This window comes from Melanostigma gelatinosum (genome assembly GCF_949748355.1).
Source record: "Melanostigma gelatinosum genome assembly, chromosome: 19".
NCBI classification, from domain to species: Eukaryota; Metazoa; Chordata; class Actinopteri; order Perciformes; family Zoarcidae; genus Melanostigma; species Melanostigma gelatinosum.
The window spans coordinates 18,034,077-18,061,526 of NC_136652.1; the positions used below are offsets into that span (position 1 = coordinate 18,034,077).

The following is a 27,450-nucleotide window of genomic DNA, read 5'->3' on the forward strand; positions in this document are numbered from 1 at the left end:
GCGGTGTGTTTCCTGATTCCGGGCCCCTCCCCCGTCACATGATGTCTGGCGGCGAAGCCAAATCACGGGAAGAAGAAATAGATCTCACAAAGGACGGTTTGTATTGAAGAAGAATATCACTGGAAAACACATTGAATCACATGCCTGGCATTCACTTGTAGGCTTCTGTACTTGAGTTGTTCCATTATATGCAGCTTCATACTTACATAACAGATTATACACAAACGTGTGATTGTTTTCCTTATGAAATATGATGCATTCTTGTAGATTAAAATACCAAACAGTGTACTGGTGCTTTAAATGACCTCCTGTTTAACAAGCTACAACACGAAATGCAGATTCCATTTAAATACATTACTGCATTTACATATAATAATAGAACACTGAAAGGATCATTCTACATAACAAGTACTTTTATTCTAAGTAATATTTTACTAGTACTTGTACCAGAGTGTTTTAATTTGATAAATTGCTCATAGAGGGTATTTGATAGGCTGATTCCAGTAGTTTAATATTTAATTTATTAAATTTAAAAAATGAATTGTGGATTTCTCCTGGCAGTGTGAAGAAAGTTGTGTAAAGTGACGTTATGCACTGATACTAACACTGATAGCATTTCCGATACTGACTCAAATAGCTGAATTGAAGAGGTCGATCTGGTATCGGACGCCATTATTTAAAAGCCTAACCATTCACTGCATTCATAGCTCTGTATTTATTTGTTATATTTTGTTTAACAAAGTTATAAAGGCACTGTTACATCAAGCCTGATGTTGTCTTACACGTAAAAGAATGATCCCAGACTCTTACCCAGAGGCCATGTATGACTACTGAAAAAGTCAGTGCATCCCTGAATCATGATAAAATCTCAGCTGCAGCCGTGCATCAAACCTGCAAACATCAAGTACAGAAGGTGTAATGTCCAGAAGAGATGCATTTAGGTAACTGATTTGATCTGCTGTCATGTGTATGTCTAGCAGCACACAGTGTTTAAACGTTGAGGTTCAGACAGGTTAACCACACCGATACACAACAGGCCCCAGTTCCTGGTCGTCCAGGTCAGCGTTACTTTGCAGACCAACAGCCAGTCAGAGTTTTCAGGTCAGAAACACGGGTCCAGAACCCATGTTATCTTCGTCCTTTGAACATTGAGCGTCTAAAAATTGGTACCTTTCTCTCAGATATGGATTTACCAATGTTGACCAACCGGACATTGCTCTTTTCTTGTTATCAGTCAGCAGAACAGTTCGTTGGGTTTTCATGCAGGTTAAATGAGTTTTAAAAATGTGTTGCTTTTAGATTTAATCAGGTATATGCAATATATATATATATATATATATATATATATATATATATATATATATATATATATATTAAGATAGAACATAACAAAGGGATATTGAGCATTGATCATTGTGAATAGATTAAGAGTCTCGTAGCTTTTTTCACTTTTAAATTTAAATCCAGTGTACCATTGAGTATTCAGCTTGACTTGGGTGTTTGGATCGGGGTGAAAGTCTGCTGCTCTTTTATGTTGTCTTCATTCAACCTCGCGCTGCATTGAGTTATCTTTCATTGTGTGTACGTGGGCGTTTGTGCCCGTATGAGAGGGACACTTTCTGTCTCTCAGTATTCGGATGGCGTTGAGCTCTGTGCACATCTTATCTGTCTGTCAAAGAGCGTCTACTGAACCACATGTCACATGGTCAGCCCAGGTGACCCGTGGGTCAGAACATGGCAGAGTATATAAGCCTTGTATGCATGTGGCTTGAGTTTCAGTTCAGAGTAGACCCTCCCAGCTCCTCAGTCATGCTGCGGTCCTCAGCCTCCTCCTGGCATGTGCCGTGTCTCTCACCAGCGCTGCTGTCTGATTTTCAATCTGATTTTACTTTTTTAACATAGTACAGGATTACTTTTGCATTTTATGGGAGGGAGGTTTCACTAATGGAAGATATTTGCAATACAAAAAGACATTTTTTGTGAGTAAAGTAAGCTACGTCATTATTTGGGAGGTGTAGATGATCAACAGGCAGTTCTATATTACAGTTTAAAGCAGTCTTCTGTCTGTCTTTGTTCTCATCACTCTCTTGTGGATGCATATTCCCCAATAAAGCAACAGTATTACAGTCATTATAGAACTCTTTTTATGATTGTATTATTGCACTCTGATCGATAATAGCACAGAAAAATGTCAAAGACGAGACACAGAACGTTCTCGAGCTCTGGTTTGAAGATGCAGTTCCGTGTGTTTGCACAGAACATCTTTAAATCTTACAACTGCAATCGACGAGTGTTTTAAATATTTCAACACGACGACAGGATGTCAGAAAGTGTTGCGGCCTGACTCGTCCAACAGCGCCCCCTTGTGGTAATTGCATTTAGAATTGTCAAGTGGGACAGCTCCATAGACAATGAATTGGGAAAGACGTTATAGTATATGGCTGCATGTTCTGTTTCAGAACTATATCGTTGTGGGTCCATGAAATCACTTCACTGTCTGTGGAGCAGCTCCAGACTTGAAGACATCGCAGGCTTCTGGATTCTTCACATTGGATTTCTTTAATTTACATCCACAGAGAGAAACCTCGCCAGACAAACAGAAAGGCAGCCACATCTTTTGGGAGAAGGATGACGTATCTGTTCATCACATTATAATGGATATATCAGATGCAGCCATCTTGGCAAGAGCCATATAAACACTCAATATCCATTTTCAAATTGAATACACACCATTAGGGTTTCCTGGTAATGGATTTTTGAAAGGGAACAGAACCAGGACCAGTATTTCTGTGAATTTATTTCACAGGCAAAATGTGAACCTGCAGATACATTTCAGAGGTAACAAGCAAAAGAAACAAGACGAATGGAAAAAAAAGTCTTTATTTCAACACAAAACACAACATTTACTTTAACGAAATACAACACGCATGTTAAATCACGGGAGGTGATGGCATCAAATAAGAATGACATCCAAGAGATATTTTAAAAAGGAAGACACAAAGGGTCCTTACACCCGCCATGGAACAAAACAATAAAACCATCTTCATATTAACATGATGTATCTACACTAGCTCATGATTGTCGGTGGAAAAGTAATATCAAACACAAACTCACACTAAAAAACTAAAACAAATGCAGATTGTGATATCTTGTGAAGGCTGGCACACGATGTGTACTTTAAGGGCTTTTTCTGGTTAGTTTTGAGCTAATTCTTGATGGTTCATCCTTCTCATGATCATTAGATGAGTGCTACCAAATCTGTTCTGTAAAACAACAACATGAATTACATTGATGGGGCTTTTGAAGATTTTACGTTACAATTGAGCATATCAACCTTACTCATGTCGTAATATAAACCAAGTATATTCTGGTTGCACTGTAACTGCATAACAACTGCAATGAAGCCTCATATAACCTGTGTTAACTCCCAGACAGGACTCATCACTGCTTACTCAGGACATTTATATGATTCACCACACTTGTCTGCTCAAAATAGTTTTGATTCGACACACATTTCTCTGGTTAATTAACAGCAGTGGTTCCCAAACTGTGGGGTGGAGCCCTCTAGAGGGGCGCAGAGGTATTGTAAGGGCGACATATTTACTCATGGGTGAAATGAAGAGTGAAACCACAGCAAAACAACCCTTATTCACCAGCAGAATATTTTTGAAATGTCCAACAGAGGCGTAGCTAATAAAGGTATGAATCGACCGTTCATTGAAAAGCATTTTTCCGAACATTGTTTACTGTCCAGTTTTGGATTTTGTCCACATGCTGAAGCAATGTAACTCCATGGGACATGTGTGAGGGTGATGCTCTGTATCTTTAAAAAAAAGAAAGAAAAAGAAGCCTTTGTAAAAACAAAAACACACGAGTTAGATTCTAGAAAATGCAGTTTGTGTTCATATGTTATTTAAATATATTTCATCTCCTTTTGTTAATAGTTCCCTCAGTATTGTTACCAGATAATAAAAATTCAATACATTTATGTGTGTGTGTGTGTGGCGGGAGAGGGAGCGTTTGGGAACCACTGATTTACAGTAACAATGATCTCCTTGACAGTAACATTGGACCAATAAATAAATAATAACATTCTGTGTGAAGAAATGTTATAATTTTGTGTAAAGTGTCATATTGAGCACCGTGGTATCCTAGTGACTGCAAGGACACAAAATACAGACGTGGACTAGAAATGTCACCACGCTGCGACAAGAATGATGGCCGAGGCAGTTCTATCGCTCCGCTTCCTCCTAGCGCAGGATATCAATTTCACCGAGCTTGACAAAAAACCTGCGAAAGATGGCATAACTAACATTGAGTCTGTCCAGATATGAAGAAGGAATGTCACTGTCAAGTCTAAACACAGGAGAGGAGGAGAGCTCGGAGGAAAAGAATTTAAACAAACATTCGTCAAACCCACGGTGGAGCTGGGTCAGCAAGTGAAACAGCCTCAGCAGAAAGTCTGCGACAAACGTCTTCCAAATCACACTCGAATTAACTTAAATGACGGGGAAAACGTCCACGGTTGGTTTATGATGAGCATGTATTTCACATACACGTGTACTACACAGTATCGGCCATTATCAATCTTGCGTTTGGCTTTTTTTGCCGTCTGCTGAGTGGTGAGGTAGAGAGATGACTGAACGGCAGACCTGCTGTAAGCGCTGTTTGCCGACTTATGGTCGAGACGGCACGTTGATGCCGTTCGGAGTGTTACTCGGCCATACGAGAGGTCAAAGATCAAACAGGAAACCGCCCTGAGCCTGGAGTGTGTGTGTGTGTTAATTGAAGCAACTGATTGTGCTCCCAATTATTGCCAATGCATTTCAGGTGTGAGTGTGTCATGTGACTGTCTATTTAAGCTGATGCACCTGCGCAGAATAAAATACGTGTTTTCTCAGAACTTGACCCAGTGGCTGCAGATTGTTTGTTCTCCCAGGTTTAAATGTGTTGAGTCGATATATCTCTAGTCAAGCTCTGCAGAACAGGTTATGGGCCCAGATGCGTTAGACGTTTGTGCAAAGAGATATCCGGCGTGAGTAGCCACTGAGAGACATTTGCTTGTGTGCGTATCTCACGGATTGGAGTGCCAGCACCATGAGCGGACATACGAGTTCACGTTGGTCTCGTCTTGTTTTTAATGGGGACGAAAAGAACTATGAACTGTGGGAGACAAAGTTTTTGGGACATCTGCGGTTGCAGAAACTGAAGGACACCATTTTGAATCAGCCCGCCGATGGCGCAGAAGAAAACGCACTGGCTGAGGATGCGGCGAAGAACGCGGAAGCGTACGCGGAACTGATCCAATTCCTTGATGACAAAAGTTTGTCTCTGGTCATGCGAGAGGCAGCGGATGACGGGCGTGGAGCGCTCAGGATTTTGCGTGACTATTATGCAGGCAAGGGTAAGCCCCGCATTGTATGCCTGTATACAGAACTGACTTCTTTGCAAAAGATGAGTAGTGAGAGTGTGACTGACTATGTCATACGTGCTGAGATTTCGATCACAGCGCTGCGTAATGCTGGAGAGGTTTTAAGCGATGGACTATTGGTTGCAATGATTTTGAAGGGGCTGCCAGACTCATTTAAGCCTTTTTCCATTTTTATCACTCAAAGTTATGAGACTCTCTCTTTTGCGGAGTTCAAGACTAAGTTGCGCAGTTATGAGAGCACTGAAGGTATGCGCACAGCTGCGGCCGACGACAATGTCATGAGGGCCCAGGCGCATCCAAGGAGGGCTGCCCCAGCAGGCGCAGGTGCACGCAGCACCGAGAGCGGGGACATTGTGTGTTTCCGTTGTGGCCAGAGAGGTCACAAGGTAAGAGACTGTCAGCGTGGTCAACAGTGGTACGGCCAGGGCGAGAGTACCGGACGGCGAGGAGGATGGCGACAGTGGCAGCGGGACAACGCGCGTGGAGTGTCCGAGGAGATGGATGACAACACCTTCGTGTTCAAGCTGGTGACCAGCGAGCCAGGAAGCGGTGTCACCAGAAAGGGCTTGATGGTGGACACCGGTGCGACGGCGCATATCATCACTGACCTGGCGAAGTTCAAGAACTTCGATGACCGATTCCAGTCCGAGACGCACTGCGTGGAGCTGGCCGATGGCACAAGCTGCACGGGGGTCGCGGAGCGCAGAGGAGACGCCGAGGTGTGTCTGATCGACAGCAGGGGGCGGCACCTCAGTACCACACTGAAGCAGGCGCTGTACATCCCCTCGTATCCCCAAGACATCTTCTCCGTGAGAGCTGCAACTTATCGTGGGGCAACGGTGATCTTCAAGGAAGGAGAAAACGTCTTGCAGTATAGAGACGGTACGCGCTTCCTCATTTATGAGCATAACAGACTGTTCTATTTGCCTACTGTGTCAGTAAACAATGACTGTGATGATCAATGTATGAGCTGTCATGATATTCAGACGTGGCACGAGATTTTGGGGCACTGTAATTCTGATGATGTCATGAAGTTAGAGAATGTTGTGGATGGAATGTCAATCAGGGGTAAAGCGTCCAAATCCATGATATGTGAAGTGTGTACTCAGGGCAAGTTCACTCAGAGCAGAAACAGGAAGCCTGATGTGAGGGCCAAATCAGCCTTAGAGCTGGTTCACACTGACTTGTCAGGCCCCATTGACCCAGAGTCCAAGGAAGGGTATAGGTATGCACTTTCCTTTACTGACGACTATTCAAGTGCAGTGTTTGTGTACTATCTAAAGTACAAGAGGGACACTGTAGAAGCCACAGAGAGGTTTCTAGCCGACACAGCCCCATATGGGAAAGTGAAGTGTATCAGGTCTGACAATGGTACAGAGTTCACAGGGCAGGGTTACCAAGCTCTGCTGCGTAGGAATAGAATCAGACATGAAAGATCAGCACCATACTCACCACACCAGAATGGCACTGCTGAGCGTAACTGGAGAACCCTTTTTGACATGGCGAGATGTATGCTCTTGGAGAGCCAGTTAGCCAAGGAGCTATGGCCGTATGCGGTCCAGACAGCAGCAGTGGTGAGGAATAGATGTTTCAACAACCGCACCAGAGAGACACCTTACTTTATGCTGACAGGAAGGAGACCTAATGTCTCCAGGATGCAGAAGTTTGGTACTGTATGTTACGCCTACAGGCAGGACAGGAAGAAGCTAGAGTCAAGGTCTGACAAGGGCATCTTCGTTGGTTATGACAAGAACAGTCCAGCCTATATGGTCTACTACCCTGACAGCAGGAAGGTGATGAAGCACCGACTGGTGAGGTTCATGTCCTGTGTTGAGGGACAGCAGACTGATGACATGTCCGACGATGACACTGGTGTGCAGTCTAACGCAACCAGACCTGACCCTGACAAACCCGAGCAGAACGACATCCCAGAAGCTAGGCCAGGTCCAAGCCAGATAGGCCTACAGACAGGTGGAGTCAAGCCCGAATCCCAGTCTCCACGGAGATACCCTGCTAGAGAGAGGAGGAGGCCAGACTTCTATGGGATAGAGAGTGATCAGGCTCAGATCAACATTGATTATTGCTACAGGATGGTTTGTAATGTACCGCAGACGTTCAGAGATGCTGTGTCTTCATCCAACTCAAGTAAGTGGATAGATGCAATGGATGAGGAGATGAAGGCACTGAGGGATAACAACACATTTACTCTGACCACCTTACCTGAGGGCAAGAAAGCAGTGGGGGGTAGATGGGTGTATACTCTCAAAACCAATGTTGATGGATCTGACAAGTACAAGGCCCGCTATGTAGCCAAGGGATACAGTCAACGGATGGGTGTAGATTATGGAGAAACGTTTTCTCCTACTGCCGACCTGACTAGTGTGAGAGTGTTGATGCAGAAAGCTGCCCAGGAGGATCTGATCCTGCATCAGATGGATGTTAAAACCGCCTACTTACATGCACCAATTGATTGTGAGATTTACATGGAACAGCCAGAGGGTTATGATGTAAAATCTCAGACAAATGGGAAGATGGTGTGTAGACTAAAGAAGTCACTATATGGGCTTAAACAATCAGGTAGAAACTGGAACATAATGTTGCATGACTATCTATGTGAAAATATGTTTGTACAGAATCCAGCCGATCACTGTGTTTATGAGAGAGAAACGGAACATGACAAGGTGATCCTACTGATCTGGGTTGATGACCTGGTTATTGCAGCCAGTGATGAGAGTGCTTTAAAAGCAGTAAAAAAGATGCTTGCTGTGAAGTTCCAGATGAAAGATTTGGGCAGACTGAAGAATTTTCTTGGTATCACTTTTGATCAGTGTAATGGATGTGTGACCATGTCACAGCAGAGCTATGTTGACAAGCTGCTTGACAGGTTTAATATGCAGGATTGTAAGCCCAGGTCAACACCTTGTGAACCAGAGCTGCATTACACTGATGAGAAGCTAGGTGACCCCAGAAAATACAGAGAGGCAGTGGGTAGCCTAATCTACCTAACCTCATGCACCAGACCTGATCTGAGCTTTGTTGTAAGCAGACTGTCACAGCATTTCAGTGAGCCGACAGAAGAGCAGTGGACAACTGTTAAGCATGTACTGAAATATTTGAAGGGCACAAATGACAAAATGTTGTGTTACAGAAAATGTGATGAGCTGAGGTTGTTTGCTTACAGTGATGCAGATTGGGCAGGTGATGCAACTGACAGACGCAGTACAACTGGTTATTGTGTTAGTCTGAGTGAGAATGGTCCTCTGATTTCCTGGAAGACCAAAAAGCAGCCAACGGTAGCACTGTCAACTTGTGAGGCAGAGTATATGGCGTTGGCCGCAACCACACAAGAGTGTCTTTACTTATCTCAACTGCTTGAACATCTTGATGACTGTCTGTATGATGTACCTAAGATTTTTGGAGATAACCAAGGTACAATTGCATTAGCCAAGAATCCAGTGAGCAGACAGCGATGTAAGCACATTGATATAAAATACCATTTTGTGAGATCAACTGTTAATGACTGTAAAGTATGTTTGGAGTATTGCCCAACAGACCGGATGGTAGCTGACCTGATGACAAAACCAGCTACTAAAGCAAAGCTACTTACTTTTTCCATGTTCTTGTTTGGGGCATAGCCAGTTAAGTGCAGTTAAGTGCAGTTGGTTTCCATGTTTTTCCCCTTGTATGATTTATGGTTGTCAATAATGTGTGATCAAGTGGGGGTGTTAATTGAAGCAACTGATTGTGCTCCCAATTATTGCCAATGCATTTCAGGTGTGAGTGTGTCATGTGACTGTCTATTTAAGCTGATGCACCTGCGCAGAATAAAATACGTGTTTTCTCAGAACTTGACCCAGTGGCTGCAGATTGTTTGTTCTCCCAGGTTTAAATGTGTTGAGTCGATATATCTCTAGTCAAGCTCTGCAGAACAGTGTGGAAGAGTGTATCTGTGTGTGTGTGTGTTTGATTCTATCTGAGAGAAGGCGTTTGCTAACGTGTGGGGTATGTCAGACAGTTAATGTATAGGCACAAATATATATATATATATATATATATATTGTGTGTACGTGTGTGTTGAGAAGAATGTCCAAGGAAGTTAAGCCTCTCCATAGGCGGAGGCCTTGTCTTTCAACAGGTCCAGACACACGTGGCAGCTCCAGCTCCCTGCAGAGGAAGAGAGGGAGAAAGAGAGGCTGAAATCGTTGTCCTCCTTGCCGGTTTCCATATATAGCCTTAGCTTGTAGTCTCTCTCAAACATACAGCACATGACATATATAGCGTCTGCACGCTCGTGTATAATAAAACCCATGAGAGTGGCTGTCGTACCTTCTGGAGGCTTGGTCATTGGAGGCTTCAGGCAGTACATGTGGTATCCTCTGTCACAGTCATCACAGAACAGCAGCTGATCCTGCATTAGCAACATACCATCAACATCTTAATTCTTTTATATATATATATATATATATATGGACAGGGGTGGTAGGTAACATGCAACCTTATATAATACACCTTTGTCGCAATTGTGCTGTGGTTGGTATTTATTAACTTAAAGTTGAAGTCCTCTTTTAGTGTTAACATAATTATTGTTTTTTATCTCATCTTGCAAACCACTGTCGATTCGTATGAAATTGTGCTACACACATAAATGTATCCCATGAATTTATGACGATTTACATCTTTTATCCAAAGTGAAACGTGTATCTTTTACAACACATCATTAAAAAACCCAAACATCACATCATGGCTGACTCGTCACATATAATATCTGCTTGGCAAGTATGTGACAGTGGAAAGGTCACATCATTAAAAAGGAAAGCAAGTCAAAAAATTCGGTGAGCTTCAAAGCGAAGGCAAAGGGCCACATGGGATAATACCAGACGTCCCTCTCCTACAGCATACGTACATCGTTCTCTGAGGTGCCGCAGAGGCTGCAGGACTTGCACTCTATGCACTGCCACTGGTACGTCCTCACTGCCTGCATCATGTTATCAGTGAACTGCAGACATGTGGGGTGACCTGCAGGGGGACGGTGAGGGCAGGAGAGAGGAAAGAGAGAGAGGAGAGAATGGAAAGAAGAAAGGGGGGGGGGGGGGGACAAGGGTGGATTGCCAGAAGAGTTTACAAAACAATGTCAGTGGTGATTTGTATGTGATAGCAGAGAGACACAGACAAAGACTGACACGCAAAAAAAAAAAAAGATATGGAAGTGATTGCAAACTAATTCAGACAACATTATTTCTCCCTTCAGAAGAAGATTGCTTGTCTTCATAAGAGGCAGCAGTCAGTGTAAGTGTCTGTAATTGCACCCCATCGTGTTGACAGTCCGTACAGCTGGATGAAATGTAGCATCAACAGCATTCAAGTGATTATATGTCTGGAGAACAAAACACGAGCCGTGATGTGTGCACAGGAAAACAGAGCCGAGCAGTATTTCATCATCCTCCCAAAAACAATGTACAGCTGTGACAACTCAAAAGGAATGATATTTTTTGGTGTTATGTAACATTTAAAATCTAAAAAACAAACATTTTGCAGCTACTGTCAATGTCTTTCTGTAGCCTCCCCACGGCTTCAGGGCGCCGTCAGCTTCTGGTGCACACGGTTATCTGCGTGACCCTGATTTCAATGGGGTATCAATGAGCCATCAATGAGCCACAATGAAGGATTTACATCTGGACTGGGAAAGCAGCCAGAAGCATGGGAAACATTCTTCAGCCTGCGATGGGTGAAGAAAGACAAATGTGATCGGAGCGAAATTCAAAGCAGAAAGGTTTCAGCTGCTGCCTGCCTCCTAAATCAAACGGAGGAATTACAGTCGGGTAGAAATAAGATGCGGCGGATTAAAAGATGGCCTATTGTCTTAAAGGGATACCACATAATGAGGCTGTAGAAAAAGCAGTTCTACTCGACGTCTACCAACAAAAGTAAAGATCTTGTCCGTAAAGACAGAGGGGAGCAATGGAGTGCCGGTTGGCTCTTACCTCTCGGCTACATGTCCTCTTTAGCCAATGGAGTGACTCAAGAGTCCACGCTCATCCCTCCCCCCGCCACATTAGCGGCCACTCGTGTAATCTGTTCCTCTTTTCTCTGGTCCACCGTGTCTGCTATTCAGCTTTTCAGTCCAGATTTAGTTAGGACGTAGCTCTGAAGATCAGATTGTGATCTTGATTATCTGACGCAAGCAAGTGTGAGGAGATTATTGTTGGTTTATGAAAAATGGAAAAATGTCCGAACGCGTTCAACAGTAAAAATCCATCCGACCATGGTAAAAAAAAAAAAAGTCACTTTATCCATCGGAGGCAACATTTCCAAGACAAATACGTTTTTTGAAGGAATGTGCTTCCTACATCTTTAAAAAAGTTAAAAATAAATCTGGAGATCTTCAAGGCAAGTTGGCTTTGTTATCCTGTCTTCGAGAGTTCCCACGATGAAAACATTTAAATCAGAAAATTGGTTTTATTGTCACTAGGTCCAGGTAGTCAGGGAGTCCCCTCATCAGCAGTCGGCTACAGCATCATCATTGTCTGAAAACATAAGGTCTTCCAGCTCTGCATCTTCAAAGCCATGAAACGTGGCGGCTTCGCTGTCTGACGCGCTGCCGAACAATTCCTCTAGAGCACTCGGCTTTCTCCCTCCTCCTCTTCCAGCTACCATGAAAACGTCAACACAGACAAGGCCACACACTCTCGCAGCTGTTCTACTAAAGTCTGCCGTAGCAAGAAAACATCTCACTGGTTGAAATGAATGCTCTCTTACTATGCAAGATGTTTGAGCGTATTCGAGAATGATGTTTTGCTGAGATATCCAGGAGGACAAAAAGGGGGGGGGGGGGGGGAAAGAGACAAAAATGCAGCCAAAAGTGCCACAAAGTAATGCGTGAAAACTGAGCAACAAAAGAGTGACTATGCATGTCGCCTAAAGGCAGAAGTCCTTACTGATGGGCGAGGTTGATATGGAGAAGCATGCAGGATGGAAGCAAGCAGCGGATCAATATTATCTTCAGGAGGGAAACTGCAAAAAGTTCCAGCGATCGGCTCTCACTTTTGATGGTCTACAAGACTCATTGACAACCCATTGAAAAGACACTGCGGCAACATGAAAGCTCAATTCACTGCACGCCATGAATGTATCATCGGATCTACATCCTCAGGCAAAGACGCAGGCTGGTTTGAACAAAGATGACGTGGAATCATTGAACTAAAATGAACTGTGTGGATGTTAATGCAAAGTTTCTAATGACAGTCAACAACAGTTCTTTGTTGCCGACGTCAACAAAGAACCTGAAGCTTTGATGGAAATCCTGCATGTTGGGGGAGACTGGAGACTCACCGGAGCGTCCACAGTCAGAGCAGGACACCAGCTCCTCGGCCTGGCCCGTCTTCCTGTTGGAGTCCTGGTCTCCCAGGCAGAAGTCACAGTAGTCGTTGGGGATGATGGAGCCATCCGCAGCCTTCTGAGCTGTTGGCAGGAACAGACACGCGTAAACAGGAGGACACACGAGCTGCCATTCATTGTCTGACAGCGCGAGGCCGTCTGGTTTACCATACACTGTGATTTGGGAAATTGTACGAGTGTGTGGCTGCGTACAATGGAGAGTCTCTGTCCTGAGCTAGCACTTACTGAAACCTTTTTGACGGGGCTATGTAATCAAATGCCAGCCTGCAGCTTACGTTTGTGGTTGTCGGCGCTAAACGGAGGAGACGGGGACCTCTCTGCTTCCTTCTCCTCCTCACCCTCCTCCTCTGCCAGGTGAGTGTGGGTGTAGTGGTAGCTCAGGCCGGGCCGGTTCTTGTAGCGCTTTCCACAGACTGCAGATAAAACATCAACAGGTCCATTAGAGACACGTAGAACCTTGTGCGACACACTGTGGAGCAGTCGAGTCTGCTCAAAGGCATCCGTCATCCCTGTCTTAATTGGAATGTAACATATATTAATGAGCAGGAACTGTTAGTATTTACGTTTGATGATTTGCACTGCTTTACAGTCATTTCATGTGAAAATAAATGAGAGGATCTATTATTGCTGCTGAGACAGCAGGGGAAAGACAATCCGTCGCTCTCCATTGACTTTGTCTCGCTTGAATGTGCTTACTTGTCACTTTCGTGACAACAGAAAATTGCCTAAAAGCTGCTGTGTGTTGGGTTGCACTACCCAGAACCCCCAAAAACACTGAGGATACCGGCAATAAGACAATTAAGACACGAAGTACAGCGCAGCAAGCTTTTTGTCCGTCAGTTCTAGGCTAACTACATTTCTGTAAGTTAAGCTAAAACATTTTGACAGTATGCAACTTGTGTAATAGGGGAACATAATTATTTGGCATGCTGATATATGATGTTTTTAGCGAGCTACGGGCATTTTGTTGACATTTCAGCCCTTGGTTGCATATTGTGGGGCCGATTTCTGTTCTTTGGTACGACGCGTACGGCGCTCTGTCTCTATCCTGCTGGAAGTCCACAAGTCTAATATATAAAAACAGGATTTGTAAGCATGTATGCGCTCATGAATAAAACTATAATCTATAGTCTAATCTTGTAGCAGCTCTAGGGGTCATTGTAGAACACGTTAGCGCTGTAGCCATCATAGACGTTTCTTATTCAACTGTAGATTTATGCTGCTTTCCTGGCGAGAGCCAATTCTGCAGCCATTTTCCCCCCCCCACCAGAAAGCTTCAAAGCTTCCCCGTCTCCCTCCAAACTCACTGCCAATCCAAGCCCACAGTTAAAAACTTCTACAATGGCTACGTCTGCGGATCACATCACAGCTGGTGCGGCCTTCGGAAACATGCATCCCTCGGTGGGACATTAGTGGAGCTGCTGCTTAAAGCATCGTGTGGTGCATTCCTTGCAATATGCAAGCATTAAGGCACACAGCGTTAGTTTCATGCAATGCTCGCACTGAATTCAGGGAAATGGACTAGCATAGAGCACTTAAAGCGTTAGATATCGCCAAGGGATTAGCATTCAGTCAGCCATTCCCGAACCGGATGCCCATGGGCAAAAAAAACAACAAAGCCAATCACATAAAGACAGTTCACGGAGCCCCTAGGAGGACAAGATGGAGACAGGTTCAGATACCTTCTTCAGCCTTTTTTGAGTTATGCTTTTGTTTGTATTTATCTGGAACAGAGAAGACACAAAAGCAAACAATAAAGGAAAGACAGCACAAGACACAAAATGAGGATGAGATTCATTTGTTTGGGGCTCAGTCAAGTCAGCGTGGCCATCTCTTGGGGATTCTGTCAAAGTACGCGAGTGGCATGCTAGTCAGGTCTGGATTAACAGCGAACTCTTCCTTCATGCTGCAGAGCACAGCGCTCAGGACAGAAGAAGAGTGGGGGCCATCATTGAGCGAGAGCATCTGCTGGATTTGTCTCCGTTTATAGAAGCTGCGGTTTTGGAACAAGCGTGTAGAGAAGGGTTTCCTGATACATCGTAAAGGAATTCACTTTGGTAATGCCAGATCTAAGGAGAGTTTCTCCACCCACTTCAGCTTCAGGGAACCCTCTGAATTTAGCTAAACTAGTGTGTAAAGCAAACACCGGTGACACTGATCACATGATGTACAAATAATTAGGTTTCCTCTTCTCTTACTGTCACAGACGTAAGGTTTGTCCTGGTCGTCGGCGTTAACGGGTTCTGTCCTCCTGCGGTTGGATCCTCTGTTCTGAAAGGAAACGCAACACTCGTCTGATGTTCAAACCTCCAATGTATGAATGTTGAAATTTAGGATATTTTACATTTAAACGCAGCATACTTTACAAAAATGTATTTTCACTTAATACATCAAAAACAAGGTTTATTGTGATCATGTTATAAAACAGTTTTTAATGGTAGGAAGACACAGTAGAAATCTTTCATTTAATAGATTTTGTGTTGATGAAACTGTGTTACTATTGTCTTTTACACCCCACACACACACACATGCTGTGTGTCTTGTCTGTGACACTCACTTTGCCTCTGTTTCTGTTCTTTCTCTTTGGAGTATCCTGCTCAAAGTCTTCATCATCGTGGAGGCCGTCCCCGTTTTCCTCCGCCTCCAGAACTCTCTACGGAGCACAAACACACGCATAGTGGGAGGCTTAGGTCAAATTAAAAAGAGGTTGGAAAGAAGCAATACGGGGAGATAAGGGTTCATATTTTGGCAGTAGATATACATGAATAATGTATGATACTGTACATAATGCACACTTGACAAAATACCTGTATTTCCAGCAACGTTTCCTCTTCCTTACAGATGTTGTTTTTTTTCTCCAGCAGGCTGTCCCCCCTCAGGAGGGCCTCCAAGGCTGTGGCCTCCCCTGGGGGCACCTCGCGCTTGGGGGCCATCTCGGCTTCTGAGGAGGTGATGGCGGAAGAGACTAAGAAAAAGTACTTTAAATGGCAGGTGTGTGTGTGTGTGTGTGTGTGTGTGTGTGTGTGTGTGTGTGTGTGTGTGTGTGTGCCAATGTCTTTACCGGCTTATTTTTAGAATTTGTTTGCTGACCACATTAAACACAAAACTCAAATGTGTAAAATGTCCTCCCCTGGCTGTCTGCAGGACCAAAGCAGAGAAGATGTATCAGTATCAATGTGGACATTGTGCGAGTGCTGCCTCTGCCTGTAAAGGGAGCTTTAGTAACAGCGGCACCAGCTGCACAGTAAGAGAAGAGGAAAGACTGAACCTAAACGAGAGAACAGTGCTCACAGGCCTGAATCACATCTCCTCTCTCTCTCTCTCTCTCTCTCTCTCTCTCTCTCTCTCTCTCTCTCTCTCTTTCAAGCATCTGCTCTCAGTCTTTCTTCCTCTCCCGTTCTTCATTTCCGTGGAGGTGAACTTGCTGCAGGATTGACGAGCCGCTTTGAACTCTTAACACCGGGATCAGAGCGGAATGAAAGAAGGGGTGTGATAAGAGCGGCAGGGAGTGTGTGAGATGCTCTTATTGAATACAGAGCTGCTGGGTCTCCTCTTTTCTCCTCCTCCTCCTCCTCCTCCTCCTCCTCCTCCTCCTCCTCCTCCTCCTCCTCCTCCTCCTCCTCCTCCTCCTCCTCCTCCTCCTCCTCCTCCTCCTCCTCCTCCTCCTCCTCCTCCTCCTCCTCCTCCTCCTCCTCCTCCTCCTCCTCTCATTTCTTTGTGTCCATTTGTGTAGGTTGACTTGCTGGCACAGACAGGACAGTCCCCCACTCTGTATCCCCCCCCCCCCCCAACCCACCATATCCACCGCCTCCTTCACCTCCGTTCTCTGCTGACACCCTCCCTCCTCTCCGACACTGCTCGCTTTCCTCGCCCCCCCCATCTTCTTCGCCCTCCTTCCCCCTTGTAACCTCCTCACCCCTCCCTCGACGCTCCAGGACAAACGTGGCGGGGAGAATGTGGAGCTGAATGTTCTGCTCTGCCAGCGAAAAGCAAAGAAACGCCCCACACCCCCGAGCCCATACGAACAAACATCCCCACGTGCTCACATATCATATTGATCTGCATCCACTGCTGACCTTAAAGGGGCACTCCACCGATTTTACCCATGGAGGTCAGTTTACTCGTACTACTCGGTTGTAGAGTCTCTTCTATGGGGCAGAAGAGATTATAGCTCCTCTGGAGAAGCTTTCCAAGGTTTGAGAAAATAAAGCCCGATGATGTCATTAGCTGGGTTTGGGCTTAAGACTTAAATCTCTTACAGAAAGCTGACGTTTCACACTGGAGGTGTGGGATTCGAAAGAAGTGGACATTTAGGAGACACGGAGGCGGGGCTGTAGTCGAGACCAAGTCAAGTACAAGACCAGGTCCAGTCAAGTCCAAGTTCAGACCAAGTCTAAAGGCAGTCGAGACCAGGTCAAGACCGAGCCCAGAACTAATTGAGTCCTGTGCAAGAACATAATAGATAATAGTGTCTTCCTCGTGCTATTATAGTGATTAGGGGGTTCGGACGGACAGATATCATCTATAAACAATATTGATCTTCTAACATGAAACTAATTCATTCATAGAATTTAGGTTTGAGGACCATTGCAGATTTCTACAAGTATGTTAAGAAAGAGGCGGAGGGGTATTTGTTTGAGACCGGACTCGAGTACTACAGCCCTGCGTGGGGGTCTCATGAAAGATGCTTTAGAGCTGCATTATGGGAAATGTAGGATCTGTAGTTTTTAGAGGTTGACCCATACTACAGACTAAAAATCAGGATATAGCTTTAAGTAGATACAACACTACATCACTGGAGTGAGTGTAATGTAAAGTGGCCCACGCCATCGTACCCCTGACATCAAAGGAAACATGAAGTAAGAAAAGCACGAGAAAGAGGTGAAGGTAAATTGCACGCTCGTTGTTTTTTGTACATTTGTGCACACAATTGGTGCAAATATCTTGCCCTGATGCATTTGCTTGCTTTTTTTTTGTAACCCTCATCAGATTAAATGGAGTTTATGCTGAGGGAAGCAAAATGGCCGCTGAGGCATGTCCACTTAGCAACGGCATGAACAAGAAGCAGAGGATCTAATGTACAAAACAAGGAGTTAGATTCCCGGTTTCAAACAATTTCAAAGTACCCACGTGACAGAATCTCTGTGTATCGTCACAAAAAAGCCAAACCTCTCTGCTCAGGAAGCATTAAATAAACATAAAGCCTTTCCAAAAGTCTGAAAGGGGAGCACTCACATTCCGCTGTCGTGTTGTGATAGATATCTGGGCCAAACTGAAGAAATGGATCCTGTAAAACTAAACTGGAGACGTCTACTCTTTCACCCTACAATGGCTTTCCTGCTCTGGTTAACTGCAGTGTAATGCTAGTTTTCTTTCCCTTCACCTGCTTTAGTTGGTTGGTTGCTTCTGGGGAGTTTCTTCCCTCTAGTTTTTTTTCCTGAAGATGCCTCTTGTGCTTAAAGCTGAGTCGTTCTTGGTGGAACACTCTGGAGTATTATATTGCGTCTGGAAGACAGCAAGGTGGAAACAATGGTGTGGCAAAGCAGATACAAAGACTCGCCTTTATGTCTCTCACTTATCGGGTTCCTGAGGCATTCCTTTGCTAAAATCCCCCAGAACACACACATATGCATGCATGGATACACACACAGACACACACAAAAAACCTCATAAGACTCACTTACATTCTAATGCCTCATGGACAAATGATTATAGAGGCCCAGTTAGGGTGCTTCTGTGCTGCAACAGAGAGCGAGAGTCATATGTGGGGGTGTTTGTGCGCTCATGTGTGTGTGTGTGTGTGTGTCTACTGCCAGAGAACAGTGAGAGGAGGTATTGATTCAGGGGAGAGAATGAACCTGGAGACCTGGCGAGAGAGAAGGGCTAACCAGAGCCAGATGGTCAGATAGCGAACATTAACGCCACTGAGCACGCCTAAAGCTCTGTGCAGCCGCCCCAGAGCACAGAGGGCACACACACAATGCACATGTGCATTCAGATGCGATGAACAACCAAAAGGAGCGGGCGCACCGGTTTGAGTGGCTTTCATTGTATAACGCTGGGTCGATACTGCTGCGGCTTTGGCGTTCACTGTGCATGCATGTCAATGTGCTGCGCGGCCGTGTGTGTGTATGTGTGCTTTGTTTGTCTTACCCAGTCGAAGCTCACACAGGCGGAGCTGAGGATCCAGGGGAGGGTGGAGTCGCCGCTTCTTTCTCCAGCAACGAGCAGGATAGGTGTACATCTGTCCTGCTGCTTGGCCTGGACACACACACACACATTCATAAATATAGGCGTACACGCATGCATAAGCACACAGGAAGAATTTTAACAACCATTGGCAGGCTCACCATTTTAACAAAACTTGCATTGAGACCACGACAAACACACACACACACACACGCACACACACACACACACACACACACACAGTGGACTGGTCTTTTTTCCCTGACACTTAATATGTCTCATTTCCAGTGCTCGGGCTAATGGTCCGCATATTCCAAAAAATGCGTCTCAGATTCCAGAAACTCGCATAAAACCCGGAATGTGGGCTTCTTGATCATATCAGTGTAGAACCATAACCTAATGTTGAGGACGATAACAAACAATTTAAATATTTGCCTTGTCACCATTTTAGAAAAGCGGCCTTCTTGAGCTTGAATCGAATGAGTTGGTAACTTTGTGTCTCATCATGTGGCGATGAAGACAGAGACGGAGGGGAATACGCTATTTTATCTGTCAGCATGAGCAGAGGAAAAATAAAGAGAAGGAGGGGGTAGGGATAAACTCAGAATAAATTCATATAATGCGAGTTAGGTCTGCCACAAAGTATAGGGTGTGGCCTGAAGGGCTTTGCATACAAGATGGAGAGCAGGCTATTTGTGTGCAGCTCTCGGTGAAGAGCAGATTGTTCCCTTTGGCTGGCAGGCGACCCAGATGTGCATTCTGACGAGATGTCTCCTGATAAATCAGCAAGCGGTAACTCATGTAATATACAAAAGATGGGTTGACCTGCTTTTTTCAATTGAGGGAGGAGATCTTTACATTAAATCCTTTTTATGCATACAGTCAGTAGCTAGTTAGCCTAGCTTAGCATAAGGGCTGGAAACAGGGAGAAACAGCAGGCCTGGCCCTGTCCAAAGATGACAAGATTTGGCAACCAGCTCCTTTAAAGCGCATTCGATTTCACAGGAACTTCACACATTGGTTGCCTCGCAATCACAAGAAACCCCTAAATCTCCCCCTGTTTTCAGTCTTCATGCTAAGCTAAGCTAACCGGCTACCGGCTGTAGCTTTGTATTTAGCGTACAGATGATGGCGGCATCTATCTTTTCATCCAACTCTCGGGCGAGAAAGTGATGAGCGTATTTCCCAAAATGTCAAACTATTCCCACCTGGCTGGCGGTGGCACTTTTCCATCCAGATGTAGCAGTTGTTCTGCGCCACACCAGTCTGCGAGTCCAGGAAGGGCATGCGCACGCTGCGCTCGGCACAGAGGCGGGCATTGTAGCTGCGGCAGTGTTCGATGGCCTCCCTGTAGAACTGGTCACCAAGCCTGAGGACGGACGGACAGAGAACGTGGCAGCTTAAACAGTCAGATAGACAGACGTGAAGAACCCTTCATTTAACATCTGACTCAAGTTACCCACAGAAACATTACGGTCCTATTGCTGCCATTCATCTAAGCTATTCGCAGCATGCTGCTTTGATTTCTGCTTTCCGCGCAGTCATGCCTGCTCTTGAAGTCCTATAAGTCAAATGTTAACACCTTTTGGATGGTTAATGGCAATAACATGTGCTGGTGCGGCTGATGATTTAGTACGGCCTGCAAATAAAGAATGAGCGGGCCTGTTCAGTCCTGGTTAACTTCAGCTCAATAGAACACGCCCATGCCTTCTCTCGACATTTTGCAGCTTGTTGTGTAAACTTGAACATGAAGCTGAAAGGAACATCGTTACACACAATGAGGGCCGTGAAGGCCAACGCGGGCATGAAACGGCGAATAAGAATAAGAAGAAATGTTTCATCCCGTCTAATTGATCGACAAGTGAGAGTGCCGGATCAAAGTCCACACAACAGATGGGCTACACACACACACACACACACACACTGACACAAAAGAGAGGCTATAAATCAGGATGTGAGCCATTAATAACCTCCACAGTCTCACTCTAGAGGGAGGGGATTTCTGCAACATCATTAGAGACAAACAAGAAAGAACAAGATCAACTCTCTTTTGCCCAAAAATAAAATCTACACCTTGAGTCGGTTATTCTTCATTTAATTACATCGCTGACATCCAGAGGGGAAGATAAAGCACAGGTCTGATCTTGAGAAAATAGTGAATAAAAAAAAAATGCTGCTGGAGAGACGGAGCACCCAAAGCAGCAGGATCTTGTCTCTTGTCTCTCTGTTAACGTGCATACATGTGTATCTGTCTCTCTGTCTCTCTGACTGGCCCGAGCACAGATATGTTAAGAATTCAAAGCTGGACAAAGACCAGCACTCTGGTCGCACTGGACCTCACAAAGATGTGCAGTGTTTGGAGGTGGAGGGAGCGGAGGGAGGATGAGGGAGGAGACGGGTGACAGGTTGGAGTGAGTAGCGGCAGAGAGTGAGCGAGGCATCGCACGTACTGATGAAGGAGAAAGGGGGGAGAGTTCGGGGGAGGCAGGTATGGAGAAGTTGCTCCATTTGTGGTTGAAAAGAAAAAATGAAGATTTGAAGAAGGCAACAAAACAATGATGTACGGAGCAAAACAAACTGAGGGCGGACAGTTGTTTTTTTAACATGACCAGAAGTGAAATCATCTTTTATTGTATCGTAGCAACAATTATAACTCATGTAACTCATATTAGGCCAAAAAGATGGCATTGTTAATCGGACAGTACGGTGGCCTTGGTCATGGTATATCATTTAGGCAACCAGAGGAGATTCCAGTAAGTCACATGCTACTGGCTGCGAGTAGTAATCGTCCGGCACGTCCCTCCCCATAACAACCACAGATTGTTGTTTTCACAGCAGCACACGCAAACATGCAAAAAGTCTATAGACGCTCTGAGTGCACATTTATGTGCACATTCTGGTCTACAACAGTTTGCTGGCTATGGTCGTTGTGAGGAGGCCGACAGAAACGAGGAAGGCGGCTGGTGTTTTTTTGGCAACGCGTGTTTTTGCAGTACGACGAAAGCAGCAGTTGCAGCGATCCAGTCAAATGCACAATCTCCAGAAGAGACTTCCTGTCACATAACTCGCATTCCCAGAGGTGGAGCGTTATCTCTGCTTTCACTATTTGTTGCCTGAACTCTGTGTGTGTGTGTGTGTGTGTGTGTGTGTGTGTGTGTGTGTGTGTGTGTGTGTGTGTGTGTGTGTGTGTGTGTGTGTGTGTGTGTGTGTGTGTGTGTGTGTGTGCACCTACAGGCATCTGTCTTCCCCACTTTTCTTCCCTCTCTTCCTCCCGGTGTCATCCCGTATCGTCTGTACATTTCCAGAAACAAAGCGTCTGTGTAACGTCCCCGGGCGGCTTCAGGAACTCTTACATCAGCGAGCGTTCGTGCCTCCATGTTTGCCTGCTGTGCTTTTGTCTGAGAGGTGTGTTTGTGTGTTTAGTTAAGTGGGATTAAAGAAACATGCGTGTGTCTCTTCTTTGCCTCCGACACAATCTGTCTGCGGGTTGCGGGTGTGTGTTCCTGTGTACCACTGTGATTGTCTCAATTGCTCCCACACTAGCACAGAGGAGCTGTGTGCTTGACGGTCAGTCTTTTCAAAGTGTATACGTAAAAGCTCATCGAGGTGAAGCTTAGTGACCACATAGGTGTTCAAACGTAATCCGTAGCTCTATTATGATCAGACTTCCTGTTTGGATGACTGCTGTCATTCCTCTCCTTTAATCTGACTCTTATCTGCCACATATATCTGTCAGTTATGTATTGCTCGCAGCACCATTCTCTTCCTCCTCGCTTCGTGGAATAATCCCTGAAACTCATCAGTGGCATAATAAACCACCGTCATACATCGCTCCACATTCAACGCTCGTTTCCTCCTCATCCACAGCGTCTCCTTCCTGTTTCGACAAGTTCGGAAAATGCGACACGTCTATTGGTCGATTTGTCAATTCACAAATTAAACTGCAACAAATCAAAGCTTCTCAACTGCGGAGAGTTTTTAATGTTTTGTCTGTCATGTATGATGTCATTAGAAAACGATATTTTAATATGTCACATTGATCATACACAGTTTCCCTATTTATTTACATTTTATAAATCAAATAACTCTTCAAATCACTTGAGAAAATACTCAGATGCCGGTTATTTGATGATGAAAACAATTGTTGCTTTTCTTTATCCGGTTAAAACATCAAAACAGAAACACATTTCGCCTCGAGGCAGGAGGTGTATAATCCCATTTTGCCTATCATTTCATTTAAGCTCTCTACTTTGAAGCAGCATCTAAAATCAGCATCTGGCTGTAGAAATACGTATTCTATTGATGTTGTATTGTTATGATGAGGATGAGATTTGAATGTGTGACACTCGCGTGCGTGCGTGCGTGCGTGTGTGTGTGTTGGCATTCTTGCAGGTGTGTGTGCGTGCAGTAGAGCTGAAGTAGTGTTGAAACATTGCTCTGCTTCTGTAACGATTAGCATTTAATATGACATTTGCCAGAGGTGCTATGATTTATACCTACGGTTTAAACTGTGATATGGAACTTTGCATATCATGAACTAAATGTTGTTCATGTTGTATGAACATATATAACAGTCGTTCTTCTGTGTGATTCAATATGTTCAGACATCCTGATCACCTGAAGGTTACTGCATCTTTTATGATTCACGTCATCTGTTTAACTGTTAATGTCGTCATTAAATGCTTCACAAACTCTGGTTGTAGATGCTATACAAGTAAGAACATGTTAGTATGAGCTGATCATAGTCCGTGTGACCTTCCAGGCACAGCATTTCTCAGCATGAATTGTTTAAATGTTGTTAGCATGACCTCATTCAGCACAATGAGTCAGAGGTACAGTAATGGGGAACTGTATTATAACAGGTTCTAACTCTTTCACAATAAAAGCCTCTCCAACAACCAGGCACGTCTTTCTAACAAAGCTTGCAGATCTGCACGAGTCGTAGTGTCAGGGAATGGTGGGGGTTCACCACAAATTAGACCAAAGACAGTGAGGGTACATACAGGAAGTCCACTTGTAGGAGGCCCCAAAGGAAATGCAGGGCAGGGCAACAGCATGTGGGCACTGATAGGCGTCGTTAAGGCACTTTGTAGCCCAAGCAGCAGGGTGAAGCAGAGAGGAAGGGGAGGGGGGGGCGAAGAGGATGAGCCAAGGAGGGAGAGTGGGAGGGAAGAGGTGGGCCCCTGATATGTCCCGGGGCACACGTGTTCCCTTTCAAACCCTGTCACACTCATTTTCTCTCAAACATGCGGATGTGTGTACGCACGGGCGCACTCACACACACACACACACGTTTGTCCGTGCGCAAACAGACACACAAAAGGGGATGAAAAGGGAAAGGTGACGAGTGCAGGGGAGGGTGTTGCAAAGGGGAAACCCCGATTCAGATTCATTTCAGATGCTATTTTCTATGTGGAGGATAACATACATACATGTCTCATCTCTGCACCATCCCCTGAGACATCTTACACATGCGTACAAAAAAAACAAACATAAAAAGAGGACCATGTGCCAGTTCCATGTGCAGAAGGACACGAGAAGAAAATCAGGATTGATCACCGCATGGAGCTTTCTGTAAAACATGTTCCCGGACATTTAATTCCCCGTGCCTGGAAACCATTCCCGGACATTCCCATTCCACGGCACACAAAGGCCAGAGTTCACCCGTGTGATGAGGGTGTAGTATAAATGTATGCAGTAAATGCAGACAGACAAACCAAACCCCCCCCCCCCCTTAAACAAATCCCTCCATCACTCACCCACGCTCCCTCTCACGCAAATTGGGGGAGGGGTGGCCAGCAACACAACTCCACACACGCCCCCCCCCCCCCCCACACACACACACACACACATTTCCACACCGACAACATAGTGTTTACATTTCCCTAAATCTCAGTCCACGTCCTTTCAATCCTGATGCAAACACAGCCAACCCACCTTCCACCTGAGCGCTCTTGTTCATTACAGATCCAAACATAATGATAAAAAGGAAGATAAAAGGACACATGACGTGCATATAAACACACCTCTGCATATGAATTACGTCGCTCATTTGAATACTTCTCGTGTCAGCTCTTCATTAAATCCCATCCCACACAGCCACCCAGGTTTCAACCACAAAGAGTTCTTTGTACAATATAAAATAAAAGAGATAGTTTAAATAAATCAAGCAAAAATGCACGGCTAAACATGACAGACAAGAGTCGAGGGAGCCAGACGTATTTCCTGCAAGCAGCTGGTGGGTGAAATTCATTTTTCAGAGCGGGCAAGATTATTATCACGTCCTCATTGACTGCATATGATTTACCAGCCACATCCTGAGGACAGACGACAAACAGACAGTGGACTCACACAACTCTCCTCCCTGAAAACATTATTCCCCCGTGGTAGTAACTCACATGCTACTTAATATTAGCTCTTACGCAACAGTTTTCCCGTGTATATGGTATGGGCTTATGAGTCTATGACTGTTTTTGGGAGGTCAAATCCTGCCTCTAACCTACACATAAACATATTGTTGTCCATTTTTTGCAGATATTGGATGGGGTGGAGGGGAGGCTGTCTGCGAGAATCCTGTCATATATGAAGGTCAGATGGGGTTCCCTTCCTCCATCAGTCTGTCTGTCTTTACATGTACCTCTCAATCTCTCAACAGATGGACCCACGAGAATACTGGGACGCTCCTAATCTGCTGCTCTGCATGCACAACTGCAGACACGCGCGCACGCACACACACGTAAACACACACAGAAAACACCCATATACCCATATACCTACATTCTCCACAGCCTAATCTGTTTTAGTAGAATACAGCAGCTTAGAGACGTTTTGCTGGGTGTAGAGTGGAATCTCTCTTGGTTGTCAACAAAGATGTCGACAAAACAAGAGCATCGCGAGTTCTCTCTCTACTTTAGAAACAGTTCATGCTTCTTTACTTTCCTCAGACTATGACTACAGAATATGTTATTCACCGCATTAATGGTTCTGTGAAAGAAATAAAAAAAGCTTGGGTGTACAGACTGACCATATTTAACAGTTGAAAAGGTATCTTTACACTTCCTAGGTGAGCTCCTTATTCCAAAAATGTAATTGAATGAAAGCAAAGATATGCCACACTTATCCACGCCATCAGAAAGATTGATATTGCCTCCTGCACAACAGATAATGTGGTAATTGTCTCGCTCTCTGCACATTCCTCATGAGTAGTGGTAAACATCTGCTGTCACCCATGAGGAAGACAGAGATGCATTCAGTAATATTGACTGAAATATAGCTGGAAGTTATAGGTGCACTTAATCCAGGGGCAGACATGAGGGAGGTCTAGTAAATTGTTCATTCGTTTCAAAATCAACAAATATTCCATTCGTAAATTAGTGTGGAATATGGTAAAATTGTATGTAGTAGTTGTGTAATAGTTGGGGTTTTTCCCACATTTGTCCATTTCTGCATATGATCTCAAACGTAACATTATCTCATGTCTCTACAAATGTTCATGCGCCGATTACCCAGATCAGACACTGACACCGTTAAGTGTGTGTGTGGTGTTGACAGTTTAAAAAATCTAAACTTCAAGAAAATTGCACGCCCCCTAAATCTGCATTACATCGCAGCTTTCTTCTACACGCGCGAGAGGATATAAATACCGTAAAATAACATATAATCCGCAATCCATTGTTTGCATGCACGTAGCATTCGCAGCGAGATCCGGGGAGCCGCGCTGTGAGCGAGAGTCGAGCCTCTCAATGTACGCTTTGTGACATTAATTGCATGAAATTATCGATGTAAATTCAACCGTCTAGCACTGACAAAGAAAGCCGTGGTTGCAAACTTCTGTCAACCGTGTTTGTAAAGCATAATGTGGACAATGGCAACTTTCTATGTAGAGTGCGGACATTTACACGCGGGTTGAAGATGTTTTTCCTCTGCAGATCGTGCACGAGTGCATGCCTTTATATCAGTATTACACAACAGAGCAAGTAGGCATCGGGTACCTGCGGATAACACACGGAGACTGCCTGTAAGTACACGGCGAAAGTGTTAATTTTGTGGTTTCCCCGTTTAAACGCGCGGTTAACCCTGTATAGACCGATCGCGACATCCAATCAAACAAAGGAATGGTTTTATTTTAAAAATAGATATGTACTTACGATTTTAGAGGATTATGAATGACAGTCGCCATTTTCCTGCACGACTGTAACGTAATATTCCAAATCTCGGTGTAGTTTGGGACCCTAATGAAAAAACACACACACAACAGCCAATGCGGTACTGGGCACTGTGCTCGCGACCAATACAACACCAGCAGTAAGGCAGTGGGCGTGGCCTCTGAGTAATCTGTCAACATCAGTGTCCCAGCTCACAGAGAGTAGACTAGTAATAATGTCATAGAATAAAATGCATTTGCCTTTATTCGAGTGGAGACGTCACAATGTGAA

General features: G+C 44.7%; 1 protein-coding gene across 2 annotated transcripts; it reads right to left on the reverse strand.

Annotated features, from left to right (window-relative positions):
• Positions 1 to 6,348: 6,348 nt before the first annotated feature.
• dpf3 (double PHD fingers 3) lies at positions 6,349 to 27,255 on the reverse strand. 2 transcript variants are annotated; one of them, XM_079290386.1, is made up of 12 exons: positions 27,163 to 27,255; positions 20,224 to 20,384; positions 18,980 to 19,087; positions 15,634 to 15,767; positions 15,384 to 15,479; positions 15,025 to 15,097; positions 14,509 to 14,550; positions 13,102 to 13,239; positions 12,761 to 12,889; positions 10,335 to 10,447; positions 9,758 to 9,839; positions 6,349 to 9,595 (listed from the first exon to the last, which is right to left on the reverse strand). In XM_079290386.1, exons 1-12 carry the CDS (start codon positions 27,192 to 27,194, stop codon positions 9,528 to 9,530), a joined length of 1,176 nt encoding a protein of 391 aa, XP_079146512.1. In that variant the 5' UTR covers positions 27,195 to 27,255; the 3' UTR covers positions 6,349 to 9,527. The 2 variants fall into 2 exon arrangements, with proteins under 2 accessions (XP_079146512.1, XP_079146511.1); XM_079290385.1 differs by lacking the exon at positions 14,509 to 14,550 and having other exon boundaries at positions 27,163 to 27,231.
• Positions 27,256 to 27,450: the final 195 nt, after the last annotated feature.